This window comes from Hemiscyllium ocellatum, chromosome 22 (genome assembly GCF_020745735.1).
Source record: "Hemiscyllium ocellatum isolate sHemOce1 chromosome 22, sHemOce1.pat.X.cur, whole genome shotgun sequence".
Taxonomy (NCBI): Eukaryota; Metazoa; Chordata; class Chondrichthyes; order Orectolobiformes; family Hemiscylliidae; genus Hemiscyllium; species Hemiscyllium ocellatum.
Window position 1 is genome coordinate 36718174 of NC_083422.1, and position 21034 is coordinate 36739207.

General features: G+C 44.5%; 1 protein-coding gene across 2 annotated transcripts in view; it reads right to left on the bottom strand.

The window, feature by feature from the left end:
• Nucleotides 1–21034, bottom strand: part of inpp5f (inositol polyphosphate-5-phosphatase F) — a 209877-nt gene that overhangs the window by 39336 nt on the left and 149507 nt on the right. For both annotated transcript variants that reach the window (XM_060842076.1, XM_060842078.1), the window contains exons 7-8: nucleotides 14244–14439; nucleotides 2590–2769 (exon numbers count right to left, since the gene is read on the bottom strand). In XM_060842076.1, the coding sequence (XP_060698059.1) occupies nucleotides 2590–2769; nucleotides 14244–14439 (376 nt within the window). The remainder of the gene's footprint in view (nucleotides 1–2589; nucleotides 2770–14243; nucleotides 14440–21034) is intronic.

The window sequence follows — 21034 nt, forward strand, 5'->3', positions numbered from 1 at the left end:
CTTAGGCATCATGGTAGCCTACACAGGTACCACCACACTGAAACAGGCCCTGATGAATTTAAAGGACCCCATACCAACAACCACCAGAACTGACATCACATACAAAATACCCTGCAAGGACTGCAACAAACATTACATTGGACAGCCAGGCAGGAAACCAGCCTCCAGGATACATGAGCACCAACTAGCCAACAGAAGACACGACCATCTATCACTAGTATCCATACACAGACCAAGAGGGACACCTGCCTGACTGGAATAATGATCCTGGGACAGGCCAAAGAAACACACTCAGGAATTCCTAGAGGCCTGGTATTCTAACCGGAACTCCATGAACAAACATACAGATTTGGACCCCATTTACCAACTTCTCAGAAACAATTGGAAATATCACCTACCAGAACAACCGAGACAGATAATTAGCAAGCAGGGCAGAACACCAAGGCTTCACTGGAGACTCTCTGATGACGCTACCCAACATGGTGACAAATTGTCTGAGAACAAAGCTACCTGCTCAGCAAGCAAATTTACAAACCGATATTGCACGTATGTTTTTTCACATTCTCTCAGGGGATGTGGGCACCACTGGCTAGGCCAGTATTTACTGCCCATCTCGAATTGCCTTCAAGAGGCTGATGCTGAGCTGCCTTCTTGTGGTGCAGCAGTGCTGTTACTGAGACAGTTCTAAGATTTTGATCCAGTGACACTGAAGAAATAGTGATATACTGCTAAGTCAGGATGCTGAGCAGTTTAGAGTGGTGGGGGTTGTGTGCCCCTGTATCTGCTGTCCTTGTCCGAAAGTGATTGTGGATTTGCAAGATGCGGTCTAAGGCACCTTTTAGATGGTACACAATGCTGATACCAAGCATCAGTGGCGTGACTGGATGCTTGTGGATGTGATGTCCCAGATAGAGTCAAGCTTCTTGAATGTTGTTGGAGCTGCATTCAGCCAGAGAAGTGGAGATTACTCCACCATATTCCTGACTTGTGCCTTTTGATGATGGCAACGCTTTGGGCAGTCTCGTGGAGAGTTAGCTATGACAGGATTCCTAGGCACTGATATGTTCTTGTAGCCATTGTATTTTTACGGTGGGTACAGTTTAGTTTCTGGTGAATGGTAACCTCCAAGATGTGGGTGGTTGAGGTGTGGGAATTCAGTTACAAAAACACTGAATGCCAAGGGGCATTGGTTACATTGTCTCTTGTTGAAGATGGTCATTGCCTGGCCTGTGTGGGGTGCAAATGTTACTTGCCACTTGTTAACCCAAGGTTGGATATTTATCCAGGTCTTGCTGCAATTGAAAATGGACTACTTCAGTAACTGAGGCATCACGAATGGTGCTGAACGTTGTTCGCTGATTGCACATCCCCACTTCTGACCTTATGATGGAAGGAAAGTCATTGAAGCAGCTGAAGATGCAAAGACACTACTGAGGAGCTCCTGGAGAGGTGCCCAAAGCTAAGATGACTGACCTCCAAGAACCACAACTATCTTCCTATGTGCCAGGTAAGATCCTAGTATAAAGCTCCCCAGCCCAGAATCCTGCCTCCAGTTTAGCTACAGATCTTTGATACCACACTTCGTCAAATATGACTTCGATATCAAGAAACTCTCACTACACTTCTGGATTTCAGCTCTTGTGCCCATGTTTGAACCAAGGCTGGAGTAAGGTTAGGTGCCAAATGCTACAGATGATTCCTTCCATCACTTTACTGATCATCAAGAGTAGATTGCTTGTGTTTGTGAACTACATTAGCCTCAGGACCGAATCCATGTCAGAATCTAAAGAGTGTCAAATTCCAGGACAAGGTGCTGTGGGCTCTGAGCAGTTCAGCAGAAGGTAGCTGGGAGTTGAGTCAAGGCTAACATGGAGCATGGGATAGAGCAGACTGTATGGCCAAACTATCCAACCACGTTACTCACTTTTGACTTACTAGATGAAGAATAGAACACAGACATTTCCGTTGGAAGGATGGATTGGAGACATTCTACCTGCATATGAAGCCAAGCTTTTCCTCCAGTATTTTTTTGGGGGGTGGGGGGTGGGGGGTGTTGAACACAATGTGGGAAGAGTCTTGGTACGTGTGATGAGAATGACTTGCTTGTGTAAAAGGGTTACTGTGGTACAGAATGGTGGAAGTGAATGGCCTGTTCCATGTTGTCCTGTTAATACATTACTGCACCCTCTTCAGTGACAGCCAGTTGGAAGGAGCAAGTTCAGAGGTCAAATTATCTTAATATTTGACAACAATGAAAAAAAAAGTAATTACAAAGCATGAGAACCATGCAAACCAGATCAATTCATCTAATACCAATCTGGTGAACCAAAGCCAGCTGGTAATGTCTTTCATTCCTAACTAACAATTCGCTGAATAAGGGATAGGGAAGCCAACAAGCTGCCTATGAAACACAAATGAAATAGTTAAAACTGAACACCAAGAAAAAGTAACAGGTACATTTGGTTTTATATCCATTGTAAACATTCCCTTCACGTCTATATGGAGCTTATGTTACTCATCCTACAATCCAGTTTATAAAACAAAAGGGGTTCCATGAAACAGTTCTTCATTGCTTCAAGCGTCACTTACGTCTGTCCAGCCGTGGCCGAGGATTGTATCGATACCCAATCTGACTCCAAAACACTGGTACTGATCCCCGGGTAAGGACAAACGAGAGCGTGTGGCTGTGGACATGGATTAACTGCTCTGTCTCCACATAATTTGCCACATTCCCATTTTCATCCACACCACGCCGTTTATAACGCATACCTACAGAAATGCAAAAGATGATTGGTCAAAGGAATTAGCTAGTTGTTTACGTAACCCCAAGATGAAGAAATCCGGTCTGCGTTCTAAGCTGGACTGTACAACATCACTTATTATCTAGGCCATATCAGCAAAGAAGAATCAATAAAAAAACCTTCCAAAAATTGCAATGCAACCATTTTACACTGTCATACGGAAACTGGAACTCAGCATCTATCCTGCTAAACACTGTCAGAAACTAAATTAAGTGACTAAGTGTTCTGACATATGCGGTATTGAATACTTATACCAGAGGAATCTTAGTTCTTAAATAATTTGGCATCCAGATCCCTCAATGAAATTATTCTTTTATAGAAAGATTGGTTGTGTGTGTCAGTGTTCCATCAACAGTTATTTTGAAACAACGCACCTATTTCAAAATCACACCTTAAACTATCTTTGTGGGTGTCTAATACTTGGTGTTAAAAGAAATACTTCCAAGAGCAAATGCTCAAATGTCAGTAATTGTAATATACATTGGCAGCAACAAACTCAAAACATTAAAGAATTAGTGAAACCAGCTCTGGAAGCCAAGCTCCCAGCAGTATCCTAGGCTAACATGACAACTGTGCTGTTGCTGCTTCCTGTTCTTGGAACTAGGGGAAAAAAATCTATTTTAATTCCCACTCCCACCCTTCTCTCACTTTCACTTGGCTTTGTTCACATCCAGTTAAAACAGTCATACTTGGAAAAGAACATTCTTATACTAGAGGTCTACTTTGAAATATACGAGACAAGTCAGACCAGCAGATCAGTTACAAATTTTACTTTTTCTAAACAAAAAGTCATTGCGAGTTTGCTCAATCTTCCCTTCCTTATCCTGGGGACAGGTGGTCATTTAATATTTATTATAAACCCAACCACTAACACTTCCTCACACACTGCTTGCTGCAAGGACTCCATTCTGTTCTCCCAGTTTCTCCATCTGTTACACATTCCAACAATGCTTCATGATGCTTGCACTTCTGACAAGCCTCAGCATTTGAGATTTCTTCAAGCTGCATTATGTTCATCAACTTCAGAATGTGAACTCTTTCCATTTTTGTTTCTCACCGAGACAGTCCTGGTGCCTGGCTTCCATGGTTCTGCTTTCAGAAGAAGGTGCTCACGGGGCTGATGTGGGGAATGATGAAAGACTGTGCCAACTAAGACTATATCCACTCAAGTTTAGAAGGATGAGATGGGATCTGACTGAAATTCTACAGGCTGGACTGACTAGAAGGAAGATGTGTTCCCTGCTTATGACTTTAGAATCTGGGGACAAAGTCTCAGGATATGGGGTAGACCATTTCAGACTGAGATGACGGAAACTTTTACCACATAAAAGGTAAGGCACCTGTGGAATTCTGCACAACAGAGCACTGTGGCGGCCAACATCAGGATATTCAAGATACTGGTAAGCAAATGTTTAGTGTTAGAGGCATCAGGTGGTATGAGAACAAAGTGAAATGCCCTCACAAACACCAATCTACATTCATAAATCTTTCAGAGGTGTAAGCTTCAACTTACAATCTGCTGATATACTAGAAATTCATCACAACCACCTAAATGATTAAACTAAATACTGAAGGGTGTATAAGGGTATAATTTGTTTCAAGTAAAAAATGAGGTCTGCAGATGCTGGAGATCACAGTTGAAAATGTGTTGCTGGTTAAAGCACAGCAGGTTAGGCAGCATCCAAGGAATAGGAAATTCGACGTTTCGGGCATAAGCCCTTCATCAGGAATGAGGAGAGGGTGCCAGGCAGGTTAAGATAAAAGGTAGGGAGGAGGGACTTGGGGGAGGGGCGATGGAGATGTGATAGGTGGAAGGAGGTCAAGGTGAGGGTGATAGGCCGGAGTGGGGTGGGGGCGGAGAGGTTAGGAAGATGATTGCAGGTTAGGAGGGCGGTGCTGAGTTGAAGGAACCAACTGAGACAAGGTGGGGGGAGGTGAAATGAGGAAACTGGAGAAATCCGAGTTCATCCCTTGTGGTTGGAGGGTTCCCAGGCGGAAGATGAGGCGTTCTTCCTCCAACCATTGTGTTGTTATGTTTTGCCGGTGGAGGAGTCCAAGGACCTGCATGTCCTCGGTGGAGTGAGAGGGAGAGTTAAAGTGTTGAGCCACGGGGTGGTTGGGTTGGTTGGTCCGGGCGTCCCTGAGGTGTTCTCTGAAACGTTCCGCAAGTAAGCGGCCCGTCTCCCCAATGTAGAGGCGGCCACATCGGGTGCAGCGGATGCAATAGATGATGTGTGTGGAGGTACAGGTGAACTTGTGGCGGATATGGAAGGATCCCTTGGGGCCTTGGAGGGATGTGAGGGAGGAGGTGTGGGCGCAAGTTTTACATTTCTGGCGGTTGCAGGGGAAGGTGCCGGGAGTGGAGGTTGGGTTGGTGGGGGGTGTGGACCTGACGAGGGAGTCACGAAGGGAGTGGTCTTTGTGGAACGCTGATAGGGGAGGGGAGGGAAATATATCCCTGGTGGTGGGGTCCGTTTGAAGGTGGCAGAAATGACGGCGGATGATACGCTGTATACGGAGGTTGGTGGGGTGGTAGGTGAGAACCAGTGGGGTTCTGTCTCGGTGGCGGTTGGAAGGGCGGGGCTCAAGGGCGGAGGAGCGGGAAGTGGAGGAGATACGGTGGAGGGCATCGTCGACCACGTTTGGGGGGAATCTGCGGTCCTTGAAGAAGGAGGCCATCTGGGCTGTGCGGTGTTGGAACTGGTCCTCCTGGGAGCAGATGCGGCCGAGACGAAGGAATTGGGAATATGGGATGGAGTTTTTACAGGGGGCAGGGTGGGAGGAGGTGTAGTCCAGATAGCTGTGGGAGTCAGTCGGTTTATAGTAGATGTCTGTGTTGAGTCGGTCGCCTGAGATAGAAATGGAAAGGTCTAGGAAGGGGAGGGAGGAGTCTGAGACAGTCCAGGTGAATTTGAGGTCGGGATGGAAGGTGTTAGTAAAGTTGATGAACTGTTCAACCTCCTCGTGGGAGCACGAGGCAGCGCCGATACAGTCATCGATGTAGCGGAGGAAAAGGTGGGGGGTGGTGCCTGTGTAGTTGCGGAAGATGGACTGTTCCACATATCCTACGAAGAGACAGGCATAGCTGGGGCCCATGCGGGTGCCCATGGCAACTCCTTTAGTTTGGAGGAAGTGGGAGGATTGAAAAGAGAAGTTATTCAGGGTGAGGACCAGTTTAGTCAGTCGAAGGAGGGTGTCAGTGGAGACCAGTTCAGTCAGTCGAAGGAGGGTGTCAGTGGAGACCAGTTCAGTCAGTCGAAGGAGGGTGTCAGTGGAGACCAGTTCAGTCACCTTCCTAGACCTTTCCATTTCTATCTCAGGCGACCGACTCAACACAGACATCTACTATAAACCGACTGACTCCGACAGCTATCTGGACTACACCTCCTCCCACCCTGCCCCCTGTAAAATCTCCATCCCATATTCCCAATTCCTCCGTCTCGGCCGCATCTGCTCCCAGGAGGACCAGTTCCAACACCGCACAGCCCAGATGGCCTCCTTCTTCAAGGACCGCAGATTCCCCCCAAACGTGGTCGAAGATGCCCTCCACCGTATCTCCTCCACTTCCCGCTCCTCCGCCCTTGAGCCCCGCGCCACCAAGACAGAACCCCACTGGTTCTCACCTACCACCCCACCAACCTCCGTATACAACGTATCATCCGCCGTCATTTCCGCCACCTCCAAACGGACCCCACCACCAGGGATATATTTCCCTCCCCTCCCCTATCAGCGTTCCGCAAAGACCACTCCCTCGTCAGGTCCACACCCCCCACCAACCCAACCTCCACTCCCGGCACCTTCCCCTGCAACCGCCAGAAATGCAAAACTTGCGCCCACACCTCCTCCCTCACTTCCCTCCAAGGCCCCAAGGGATCCTTCCATATCCGCCACAAGTTCACCTGTACCTCCACACACATCATCTATTGCATCCGCTGCACCCGATGTGGCCTCCTCTACATTGGGGAGACGGGCCGCTTACTTGCGGAACGCTTCAGAGAACACCTCAGGGACGCCCGGACCAACCAACCCAACCACCCCGTGGCTCAACACTTTAACTCTCCCTCCCACGCCACAGAGGACATGCAGGTCCTTGGACTCCTCCACCGGCAAAACATAACACCACGACGGTTGGAGGAAGAACGCCTCATCTTCCGCCTGGGAACCCTCCAACCACAAGGGATGAACTCGGATTTCTCCAGTTTCCTCATTTCCCCTCCCCCCACCTTGTCTCAGTCGGTTCCCTCAACTCAGCACCGCCCTCCTAACCTGCAATCTTCTTCCTGACCTCTCCGCCCCCACCCCACTCCGGCCTATCACCCTCACCTTGACCTCCTTCCACCTATCACATCTCCATCGCCCCTCCCCCAAGTCCCTCCTCCCTACCTTTTATCTTAACCTGCCTGGCACCCTCTCCTCATTCCTGATGAAGTGCTTATGCCCGAAACGTCGAATTTCCTATTCCTTGGATGCTGCCTGACCTGCTGTGCTTTAACCAGCAACACATTTTCAACTATAATTTGTTTCAAACACACTGCATAAGGATTTCATTTTGTTCAACGTGTGTACGGATTGTCAGTGGGTAAGTTGCAGAGCTAGAACTGGAAGATCGATCAGAATATTGGCCAATTCGCACATAACTCAAACTGTCACCAAATGAATAATGGATCATGTGTCCCATAAATAACACTTTGCATTAACTACCACACTTTAGACAACGCTGCATTCACTCAAGCTCCATCTTCACAGATTCCTGAAGCAATAGTAGAAGCTATATTTAAGGTTATTGAAGGTTAATTAAGGAAGAAGTCTATTAATGTCAGGCTGCTATAAACTGCCCAATAATAAAGCTAGGATTCTATACACAAGCTTCAATTAAGTTTCATCGTAACAGCTTAAACTATCAAAGACCGAGATGGCCAAGTGTGAGGGGAATAATGGTAATAAGCAGCTCGGGCTCTTGCATTCGGTCGAGTTTACTATCATTACTTTGGTTATACACTTTAAAAACGGGCTACCTTTCCTTTAATGACCCTTTAAATTACTTTTTAGGTCTGGAGTTCATTAGTTCCTGGAGGCAGTCAGAGGTCATGAAGTTACACATTTGGGCGGTTGCTGTACCCAAAACACTACTCGGGTAGTGTCTCCCACCCATCCTCCTCCTCTAACCAAAAAAAGCTCTTTGCGGTGGTGGGTAAGGTGATAAGTGTTTTCTTTCATGTTGCATTTTGTCATTGGTCTATTTGGGAATTTGGAATAGTGGGAATGGAGGTTAGGGCAGTTCAAAGTTCCTCCTGCAGTATGTGGGAGTTAAGGGTCACCGCTAGTCTCCCTGCTGACTTCATTTGTGGGAAATGCACCCAACTCCAACTCCTCCAGAACTATGTTAGAGAACTAGAGCTGGAGCGGGATGAACTTCAGATCATTGAGGCAGTGGAGGGGATTATCAAGAGGAGATACAGGGAGAGTTACAGCCACGTGAAGGTAGATGGGTTACCATTAGGAGTAGGAAAGGGAACCGGCAGGCAGTGCAGGGATCTCCTCTGGTGGTTCCGCTCAACATCAAATATATTATTTAGGATACTGTTGGTAAGGGAGGGGGGTGGGGTGGGGTGGGGGGGGGGGGGGGGGGGGGGGGGGGGGAATGACTTACCAGGGTAAGCAATGGGCTCAGGTCTCTGACACGGAGTCTGCCCCTGTTGCTCACAGGGGAAGGGGGAAGAGGAGCAGAGCTTTAGTCAAAGGGGACTCCATCATTAAGGGGACAGACAGGAAGTTCTGTGGGAATAAGAGACACTCACGATTGGTGTGATGCCTCCCAGGTTTCAGGGTTTAATGACGTCTCTGATCGTGTTTTTGGGATCCTTGAGGAGTACAGAGAGCAGCTCCGAATTGTGGTCCACATGGGCACTAACAACATAGATGCCCACCTTTCTTCCTATTTAAGGCAGAGATTCAGGGAGCTAGAGTGGAAGCTTAAAGCTGGAACAATAAGAGGTCTCTCTGGTTTGTTGCCCATGCCACATGCTAGAGAAGTGAGAAGCAGGGAGAGAGCAGAGCTGAACACGTGGCTGCAGGGATGGTGCAGGAGGGAGGATTTTGGATTCTTGGATAACTGGGAGCTCTTTCTGGGGAAGGTGGGACCTCTACAAACAAGATAGTCTTCACCTGAACCAGAGGGGTACCAATATTTGAGGTGGGTGGGTAGATTTGCTCATGCTCTTCAGGGTGTTTGGGTGGCGGGGGGGGGGGGGGGGGGGAGAAGAGAGTTTAAACTAATGCAGCAGGGGGATGGGAACCTGAATTGTAATTCCAGAGTACAGGAAGTTGAGGGTAGTGAGGTCAGGATAGGTTTACAAGGTCGCAAGGGGGCACCAGCCACCAGGAAGTTGGTTTGAAATGGGTGTACTTGCCAATGCCAGGAGCATCCGGAATAAGTCGGGTGAACTTGCAGCATGGGTTAGTACCTAAGATTTCGATGTTGTGACCATTTCAGAGACATGGCTAAAGAAGGGACAGGAATGGTTGTTGCAGATTCTGGGATTTAGATGTTTCAGCAAGAACAGAGAAGATGGTAAAAGGTGGGGGTGTGGCATTGTTAATCAAGGGTAGTATTACAGCAACTGAGATAACGTTTGAGGACTCATCCACTGATGTAGTTTAGGCTGAGGTTAGAAACAGGAAAGGTCACCCTCTTGGGAGTTTTCTATCAGCCCCCAAATTGGTCCAGGGATGTAGAGGAAAGGATAGCAAAGAGGATTCTCGATAGGAGCAAGAGTAACAGGGTAGTTGTTATAGAGGACTTTAACTTCCCCAATATTGACTGGGAATACTATAGTTCAAGTAGTTTACATGGGTCAGTTTTTGTTCAATGCATGAAGCAGTGTTTTCTGACAGTATGTGGACAGGCCAACAAGGGGTGATGCCATATTGGATTTGGTACTGGACAATGAACCAGGCGAGGTGTTGAATTTGGAGGTAGGTGAGCACTTTGGTGATAGTTACTATAATTCGGTTACGTTTACAACAGCAATGGGCAGGGACAAGTACATATACCACAGTGAAGGGAGTAAATACTGAAGACAGGGGATGTTGTGCAAAAGGGTTGTTTTTGTCATGGATGGTATCAAGCTTTGAGTGCTGTTGGAATTGCACTCATCCCAACAAGTGGATGTTTGAGGGGTTTAGATTTTAACTACTTGGCATAGACACAGATATTAAAGGGAGCGGACCCTGGAGCATTTCCACTGCAATTTCAAATAAAATCTCTCAGACATGAATGCTGACAGACCAAATACCTTAAGCTCTTCCAGACTGGTCAAAAGAGCTTCAATATAGTTGTCGATACTGACACTCCCCGCTGCATAACTGTACACAACGAAGGTACAAAGATCCCAAAATCTGCTACATGAGAAGAGGTAGGGACAGAAACCGCCACATTCCTGATCCACAGCAACAGGGGAGTGTACCCATCATAATGTAAATCTCCCAGTCTGCCATAAGGTCAAAATCCCATTCCTGGAAACAGATGTCCTTTTAAACCTGACAGACAACATGGTCAATACGAACAAGCATAACTTTTAGTGAAATTCCATTTCTAAATTAAACCATTCCCTGCTCCAGTTAAGGGAAATGGAGTCACTGGAAGATTTTATTTCCAATTTCAAGCAGTAGTGACTGTTGGTCTTCATCTTTTGTCTTCCGTTGAGCTGCTTTAAGAGAATTATTGGCTTCAAATTGGAAAACAAATCCTGGGAAGCAAGGAGACGTTTGAAAGGAGAGCATTCTGACGGTCTTCCTTGGGTCTGTCTTCCAACAGCAGTGCTTTTAGACACCAGCAGCAAGGAGCAACCTCATATCACATACATGACAGATGTGCTCTGCAATCACATTGTTCTGAATGATTACATGCTCACCAGCCAAGATGCATCAGCCTGGCTATGCATGTGCAAAATAGCAAAACCACTGGGATGTATACATACAGATCGACAGCACCATCAGAAATACAAGAAAACGATGCAATCAGTACACCAACCAATTCCAGGCTGCCATGGAAAAACAGCTAACGTGTTATCATCAAAGATCAAAACTGAGTAGTAAACGATTTTCCCCCACTCTGCACAAATATATCTAGGTGACAGCTTCCCAGCCTCCAGCTCATTACAGTTAGAAATTAGGCAATTAAGGAAGGGAGGAACTTGGGAAAAACATAATCACAGTCAACTGGTATTGGGTACATCTTCAAGCTACAGATTGACAAGTGCCCAGGTCCTGATGGATTTTATCCACTGGCCTCAACAGAAATGGCTAGGGAGATAACAGATCCGGTTTAACTTGCCAAAACTCCTGAGCCCAGTTCAGCTGGAAGATAGCTACTGCAACCCCTTTATTTATAATGGGAAGGAGACATGACACAGGAAACTACAGGCTAGTTAGCTTAAAGCGCCATAGGGAAAATATTTAATAATTATAGCAGGGAATTCAAATAACTTCAGGTAAATCAGGCAGAGTCAACCTGGTTTTTTTTTGAAAGTGAAATCATGTTTGACCAATCTATGTCAGCACTTTGAGGAAGTAATATGCGCTGTGAGGATAAAGGGATGAATATACTGCAGTTAAATTTTCTGAAGGCATTTCAAAGTGGCACATTAAAAAGTTAATTTAGAAAATAAAAGCTTATGGTTTAACATGTAAGCATCTTGGCATGAATAGATGACTGGCTAGTCAAGAGAAAACAGATTAGGCATGAATTAATCTTCTGCAAGCTGGCACGATGTCACAGGGATCAAAACCAAGGCCTCAACTGCTTATAATATATAAAAATTACTTGGGTGAAGGGTCCAAAGGTATTGTTGCCAAATTGTTGACATGGTGGCTCAGTGGTTAGCACTACAACCTCACAGCGCCAGGGACACGGGCTCGATTCCAGCCTCGGGCAACTGTCTGTGTGGAGTTTGCACATTCTCCCAGTGTCTGCGTGGGTTTCCTCCGGGTGCTCCGGTTTCCTCCCACGATACAAAGATGTGCAGGCCAGGTGAATTAGCCATAGTGTAAGGTGCATTAGTCAGAGGGAAATGGGTCTGGGTGGGTTACTCTTCAGAGGGTCAGTGTGGACTTGTTGGACCAAAAGGCCTGTTTCTACACTGTAGGGAATCTAATCAAAACATTAAGACAGTAAGATGGTTGTGAAGAGGACATAAGGAGCCTGCAAAAGGACAGAGTTTACAGAGTTTACACGAGGAGGCAAAGAGCTGGCAAATGGTATATAACGCGAAATTTTCCATTCTGGCAGGAATAATACAGGATTATCTAAACAGTAAGAGATTACAGAACTCTTAGACACAAAGGGACTTCCATGCCTGAGATGATTCACAAAAGCTTAGTGTGCAGGTACAACTAGCAATTGGGAAAGCTAACAATGCTATCTTTTATTGCAAGGGGAATTGAATACCAAAGTAGGTAGTAATGCTTTGGTGAGACAGGGCACGGGTGGTGCTACAGCTGGAGTAACGTGACCACAACTAGTTGCCTTCTTTAAGTAAGGATGCATTGCAATGAATAAATGCATTGGAAATAATCCAAATAAGGTTTACCAGGTGAACCTGTGAAATGGGTAGGTTGCCTTACACAGAAACATTGGACAGGCTAGGTCTGTATCTGTCAGAGTTTAAAACAGCAAGAGTGAAGTTGATTGTAACGTAAACTCCTGAGTAGTCTCGTCAGGGTAATGTTGAGGGGATGTTTCCTCTTTAGAGTGAATCTAGAACCAGGGTCACTATTTAAAATAAGAGGCTTTCTGTTTTAAAGATTGGCAAGGTGACATTTTTCTCAGAGGTGTGAACCTTTGGAACTCTTCCTGGTCAAAACAGAGTCCTTGAATATTTTCAAGTCTGGCATGAATAGGTTCTCAGGAAGGAAAGGGAATGTGGAATGAAGGTTACAATCAGATGATTGATAATCTTATTAAATGTAAAGCAGCAATGAGGGGCCTACACGTGATCCTTGTTCTTATGTTATCAGAAACACTAGCAGTTTTCTTCGCAGACAACTTGGCAAACCTTCTTCCATTCCCCAAGGAGAGTTGTTCAGTCGTGCCCTTGACTGACAGCTCCTCCTACCTGAATTAACCTCTCAAATCTTTCTAACCAATATTAGCTGAGCTCAGTTTCAATTCGGATCAAATGATTTTTGAGAGCAGTGTCTCATCAAGAGCTAACTAATTGAGGTAGTTTCCACACTGAAAAATGAAAAGCAGTTCAGCCCAACTGCACAATGTGGTGAGTGTTGAATGATGTTTTTCTCCTGACACTGTCCGGACTGGAACAAAACCAGGACATACAAGAATAGATAAATGCTTTGGTTTTGGTCTACGTTAGCTGTAGTTAACACAAAGGAGCATGAAGACACCTGAAAACAATTGACTGAACTACTAGAACCAAAACATATCTGCAGTAAACCAAGTAATAGAAAGCCAAAGAGTCCTCAAATGACTCTCACCAACACATTGTGCAGTAACAATTTCAACTTCCGCCATCTCTCTACAAAAGCAGCAGTTCACACCAAATAGTGATATGTGAAAATCTCACCAAATCTCTGACAATACCAACTTCTAAATCCATGATCTCTACCACCTAGAATGACATGGGCAACAGCTGCATAGGAACACCATCACTACTTGCAAGCCAAGACCAGGTCCACTGATGTGGACTTATATCGTTGTTGCTTCAGTGTCACTGGGTCAAAATTTCTGGGACTCCATTTGGAAAAGCACTGCAGTTGTACCTACAGCTAAAACGTAAATGAAAATGCAAACCTAAGTAAACAAATGGCTTTCATCATATACTCCTTGAACATATTCAGTTATTCCAGAACACTTCATAGGACAATTTCCAGGTGAACTCTGACACAGAGCTTGACAGAAGCCAGAAATCGTGACAAGGTCTCTTCCAAGGGGGAGGCTACAAGGAACAATTTATAGGTCTGTTCTGAGAAAACAAATCTGAAAACAGTGTACAGTGATCAATCCTACAACAAACAGCTCGTAAAAGCATCAAAATGAAAGAACTTCTCAGAAGGGAGATGAACAAATTTTGCCTTTATCATAGAAATTAAACATTCTTGCTTTAGAAGATCCCAAAGTTAAAATACACCATGGTCAAACTGGACTGGATGGAAAATGTAGAATAATTAGACTGAAATTTCACACGGATTGACTATCAATGAGCAGCAAAACTTAGCACCCATCACTTCATTTGGTTTGCTTAAGCGTGTTGAACCTTTCGAATAAATCACGAAAGGGGAAAGAATCAAGTACAAGGGTAGATAGAACAGCAATGGGTCTCTAAAGGCTTCTTCCAAAACAAATGGAAGGGAACAGTAGATGGTTATCAATTGAGACCTTGAGCATCCTTCTACTCTTCACTGAACGTAACTATGTTTCAGTACCTGCTCTGTGTCGACTCCTCCTTGAAATAATTGCCACCAAAAATCTTGGGTGGATGTCATCCACACATTGCTCCTGTGATGGGCTTTCTGGGCTACTCTTCTCATCATCTGAGGACTCATTATAATTGACAACCAGCTCTTCAATTTGCACAAACCCTTGGATGATTGGAACAATCCAGAAATCTGCATTGGGATCCTGCCAAAAAAAAAATTACACATTTAATCTGAAAACTACAGCGTCTTGCAAATATTTGAAGCCCCTTCTCCTTTTAGAAGACTCAGAATTGGCTATAGAATTCTTCTGGGTCACCATCACTGCCATTCCCCATACAACCTGCAATACAATTGGACAAACGACAACTCTGTAAAAGGTGCTGAATCTCATCATTCTAAAGGTATGTCACTGATCCAATTGTGCTCAACTCAGGAGCAAGTGAAACCCTTCAAAAATTTCAGCTGAAGTTTTGTCGACTCCATAGTGATGCAAAGTACATGTAACAAACAAGATGTGTCATGCCTGCACAGAATCAATGGGGAAACTACATTTTTAAGGCTTTCAAAAATAGGAATCCAATAAAACACTCGTTTTGAATATATATCGATGAGGTGAGAGGAATAAAAAAGACTTTAGATTAAGTCGTAAACTGTAGATTTTGTCTGCTAGATCACCCAGAGATTCCAATCTATTGGTCAACAGAGTTAAATATGGGGCAAAGTGCATGACTGACAATGTGACATTGAGCTTGGATGTGATCATGGACAGTGCCAGTTTGGCCTCCATGGCATTCATGAAACAGTTTGTTTTGGGACAGTGGTTTGACATACTCATCTTAAAGCTAAATTTTCCATGTACATACACCCTCGACATTATGGCCCTGTGGATTCCCACTGGAAAAAAAGTCTTTCGAATAAAACAAACACCCATTGACCAACGTTTCCTTCCTGCCACGAACATTTTACATCCTCTTGCCTTTTTCCCTCGGATCCCGGGGATTTTACTTATCCCACATGGCAGAAGAATTGGACACGATCCAACATCTTGCAAGGATTGAAACAGACAATCGAACACACTACTCTCAACTGGAAGTCCATAACATTTTAAAGAGTTCATCAGGTATAACCTTCCCTTAACGAATGATCCGGTCCTCGATTAGTTGACATCCTATGTGACAAGTAATATGACCCTCAATTCTTTTCAATAATTTGCCATCAGAGGTTAGTATGACTGGCCTATAAACAGTTTAGCCCTTACTGGCTTTTTAAATACAGCCCATCAGCAGTCCAGAGACACTGAAGAATGATGGTCAGAGCTCTGTTAATATTATGTTTCGCCTGGGATACGCGTCATTCAGGCCCAGCAATTTATTTGCTTTCAATTATGTCAGACCATTTAATAATGTCTGTCACTGTACATCGCCCTGCCAATCTTTCAACCAGAGCTACAATGTCTGCATTATCCACCTGGTTTGTTGCTCTGGTGCTGGTTCATCAGGGGTTGGGATGACAGCAATGCTCCAAATCTAACAACAGCCAGATATATAGAGGAGTGAAAACAAGCTGGTCATGTAACCGACATTCTCCAAAATGAATGAATTGAACTTTCACCTGCTGAAAATTTCACAATTACTAAACCAAGACAGATTGGACACACTTCCGTGGTTGCAGACACAAAGACAGTGCACTAAGCTGAGATGCAACCTAAACAATGACCAAGCTGAGACTTATTTCAGTCCCATTGATCAACGTGGTTTAAAACTTCTAGAAAGGTTGCTGAATCTGCAAGAATAATTTTTGTTCCACCTAACACTGAAGAGTAACTAGATTGCCAATTGCAGTAATACAGCAATCTACACCAGACTAAGAATCAATGGTGCATTATAAAAGATAAGACAGGGGGATCCAAGATGGCGGCGACCCAGCAAGTCTGAGTCTACAGTGCTCCTCCCAAGACTTGGGCAAAGTGGGTCACCCACCCCCACCACACTCACCAAATCATTTAAAATAGCTGCTTAATTTAATTAGTTGCTTTAGTATTAAATTTAGACAATTTAATCTTCAGTAAAAATGATTAAAGGGAAGGGAACCCGCAGCTCTAAGCAAGCAGGAACCCCTCCCCCACCCTCTCCAGCCGCAGCAGAGGCGTCCGCAGCCGGCCCGGGGGACTTACCTACAGTGGCGAGCCTCATGGAAATCGTCTCCAAACTGGATGCGTAGATCGACGCTTTTATTGAAGAATCCCGAAGCCGATGGGACTCTCTCTCGGCCGCATTGCAAAAGCACGACCGAGACTTGAAGGAAATTGAGCGCCGAGTCAGAGGGGCGGAGCTAAAGGCCGCGACCTCAAACTACAGCGCAACCGGCCGTGGATCGGGTCCGGACTCTCGAACAGCGAGTCCGGACCTTAGAGAATCACACTGACTACCTCTATAATCGAGGTTGTTGAAAAAATATTCATTTGCTGGGCCTTCCCCAACGGGAAGAGGAAGGCCAGCTTAAAGCGTTCCTCGAATGGTGGCTTCCACAACTTTTAAATCTGGAGGATCAGACCAGGTAAGGGAGGAATGGGCCTACCGGGTCGCAATACGCGGGCCCGGCTCGAACCAGCGCCCCCGCCCGGTCCTGTTCCGGCTGCAGAGCTATAAGGAGAGACAGATACTCCTAGAAGCCTCTAGAAATCTTGGAAAAGATTCCCAAGCCATTATCTATAAAGGATCCAAAGATCATGTTATTCCAGGACTTTTCCCCAGCTCTTGTCCAAAAGAGGAAGGCATTCGATGAGGCGAAGAAGTGTTTAAGGGACTTAAATATTCAGTACTCCTTAAGCTACCCAGCAACGCTAGGCTTTAACCATGAAGGATCCGTGTATAACTTTGGATCGCCGGAAAAGGCCAAGGGACTTTTGGACACTCTTAGATAAATTGTAAGAGATAACGGATGTTGGTTTGCCTTCCCCCCCCCCCCCCCCCCCCCCCCCCACTTTGGTTTATATCCCCCTATTTTTTAACCTTACTGTTTATTATCTTGGGGGGTGAGGAAGGAATTTATTTGTTCTCAACTTCACGATTTTCTCTCCCCCAACCCCGCTTTTTTTCCCGGGGGGGGGGGGGGTGTCTAGTTAATGTTGGTGGGGGGAGATGGTTACCTCATTCTATTTTAGCTCTCACTAGGAGCAGGGTTGTTTTCCCTTGTTATTTTGTATTATTATATTTAATTATTACTTGTTGAGATTGTAATGTTATAGTTATATATGTTTATCCATGGTATTAACATTACCAAATATATCCAGGTGTTTGGGGGGGGGGGGGGGGGGGGGGGGGGGGGGGTAGGGTGCTCACTGTTAACTCTTGCTCTGTAGTATATTTGAATTCTCCTCATCCTATTGAGGAGCGCCTGGGTCAAGGTGGGGCACTGGTTGGGAGAGGATACAATGGAAAGGAAGTGATACCCCCTGGGAACAAGGGGGAAAATCTCTATTTAAATAGGTTTTATATTTTTTATTATTTAGAAATAGGTTTTTATTGTAATGTTGAGTGTATTAGAGAACCTTTATTTTTGTGAATTTTATCTGCTCTATGCTCAGGATGTTCTGGATAGGGTTTCCCCTCCCGAGGAGTCTCGGATTTGCCCGGACGATTATGGTTGATCAGTCGGTTAAGTGGTGCACCTGGAATATCAAGGGGAGTAATTTGCCAGTCAAAAGGAAGAAAATATTATCAAATCTCAAGAAATAAAGAGTTGATATAGCTCTCCTACAGGAGACACACGTGTTGGATAAAGAACACTTGAAATTACGACAGGGTGGATTTGATCAGGCCTTTTTTTCTTCTTTTAGCTCAAAAAGCAGGGGAGTGGTTATTCTTATTCGGAAGAATTTCCCCCTCAAAATCCTAAATCAGATAAAAGACAAATCTGGACGATATATTCTGATTAAAGCCCTTATAAAAGGGAGAGGAATATGGGATTTTAAATATGTATTGCCCCCCAGCACATCCTTTTAAATTTATAATGGAAGCCTTCTCAAAATTGATGGCTCTCGGTGCCCGTCATACAATTATAGGGAGAGACTTTAATCGTATTATGGATCCGGAAATAGATACGATTCCCAAGAGTACTGCAGGAGTACCTCCCAGATCTAGACAATTGGAACAAAGAATTAGGATAAGAAGAAGTATGGAGATGTCTTCAACCGCAGAGCAGAGATTTTTCTTTTTACTCCAATCCACATAAATATCATACCAGAATTGATATGTTTTTTTGCCCCCTCGATTTTTTAAAATCGTATTTCATCCTGTAAAATAGGCAGTATAGCAATTTCCGATCACACTGCTGTATATATGGATATCAAGGCGAGGAACAATGGGACATCCCCTCGGCATTGGAGTATGGACCCCTTCCTGATGAAAGATAGTAAATTTGTAAAGTACTTCTCTCAAGAATTTAAAACTTTTTTTTTTAGAAATTTAGGTACGGCTAGCAACCCATCAATGATGTGGGAGACCATCAAAGCTTATGCGCGAGGTTTGATCATCACATACTCAGCGACCCAGAAAAAACTAAAGGGAGAACAACAGCATCTGCTCAAAGCTCACTTAAAAACAGCTAAAACAGCATACGCTGATAGACCTTCTATTATCAAATTGCAAAGGATTACGACCCTTAGGACAGCTCTAAACACCACGCTTACCCAAACAGCTAAGAGGGAAATATTATTTGCAAAACAAAGGTTATATGAATTTGGCGACAAACTGGGTAGATACTTAGCATTTCTTGCAAAGAAGAAAAAGGCCCCTCAAACTATCACGTATATCAAGGAAAGTACAGGTATTTTGACTCATGATCATAAAAGGATTAATTCAATCTTTAGAAAATTTTATTCTGATTTATATAAATCGGAGGATTGTGAAGAGGGGACTAGGAGGATGCAATCACTTTTTTAAAAATTTGACCTTTCCGGACCTAATTCCGGAACAGGTATCAGTCTTAAATGCTTCCCTAACAGTCCAAGAAATTCTTGACGCAATCAAGCAACTTCAGAGAGGTAAGGCACCTGGCCCAGATGGCTTTCAAGCTGAATTCTCCAAAGAATTTACAAGAATATTGGCTGGTCCACTTATGGACACGTATAACTACACATACAATCAGGGCTGTCTCCCACCTTCGTTGAAAGAGGCAAATATCTCTCTTACCCTTAAAAAGGAAAGCATCCAGAAGATTGCGCGTCATACAGACCAATATCCTTGCTAAATGTAGATTTTAAAATCCTTTCTAAACGTTAACATTGAGACTAGAAAAAGTATTGCCACATATCAAAGGAGGATCAGACGGGGTTTATTAAGGGCCGTAGATCATCCAATAATATTAGAAGGGTTTTGAATATGATTCAAGCCTGCTATTAGGGAAAGATACCAGGAGTAGTAGCCTCATTAGACACGGAAAAGGCATTCAATAGGGTTGAATGATCATATTGGTTTTACACATTGGAAAGGTGTTTACCAAATGGGTCTCAACATTGTATAGTGATCCCAAAGCAGTTGTGGTTACCAATGGATTAGGCTCGGATAGCTTCAGTGTGGATAGGGGCTGCCATCAGGGATATCCTCTCTCGCCATTGTTATTTACGCTAATAATTGAACGGCTAGCAGAAGCTATACAGACTGATCCCAGGGATTGGTACAGGTAAACATAAAATTACCCTTTATGCAGATGATGTTCTTCTATTCCTCAGTAATCCTCTGATGTCTGTGCCTCGCTTAATCCAAGTTATTAATACATTTAGTGCATTCTCAGGCTATAAAACTAATTTCTCAGAATTGGAGGCTATGTTAATGGGTGGCCTTGCTATGATACCCCACTTAGTGGACAGGTCCCACTTTCCCTTTTGGTGGTCCCTGGAGGGTTCCTTATATTTAGACATTTTTATTGCCCCAGTATTTGGTCAGTTATACAAGGCTAACTTTGGGCATTTACTGGAAAGGATAAGGCAGGACCTCCAGTGATGGGGAGACCTTCCAATTTCCTGGCTGGGTAGAATAGCACTAATTAAAATGAATGTCCTGCCCCGTCTCCTATACCCTATGAGAATGTTTCCAGTGATGCTGCCGAGGCTGACACTACGTAAATTATATGGCTGGTTGGGTTCCTTTATCTGGAATCATAGATGGCCCCTCATTAAGCTGAAGAAGCTACAGCTTCCACAGGCAAGGGGACTTAACTGATATTTCCTAAAATCTGGGAAGTTCCCTATTAAGTTACATAGCTGATTGGGTCTTGTCTGACCCGCAATCAATCTGGCTGGACATCGAGGCTTCTCAAGTAAAATGCCCACTTATTAACCTTTTATTTTCAGACAAGAGGAAAATTATTACGGATCACTGTAAAAACCCTATAATACTAAACACAATTAAAGCTTGGAATATAATGCGGCAAAACGAGGGCAACTCACATAAAACATCCCCCTATGCTCCGACAGTGGGAGCATGGGGATTTCAACCGGGGCTCACAGATGCCACTTTTAAACTCTGGAGATCCACGGGTATCTCATGTCTAGGGGACCTATTTAAAGAAGGGGCCCTGATGTCTTTTGAACAGCTGCGTCAGAAATTCTGATTACCTAATGGAGACCTCTTTTGATACTTCCAAATTCAAGATTATATACAGAAGAAGACTACATTATTAGATAATCTTTATAAATCAGAGAATGTAGAGTACTACGACCAAAGGGGGTATCTTCCGTCAGCACTATTTATCATTTACTACATGAAGTATCGGGAGATATGGACAATCTGCTTAAA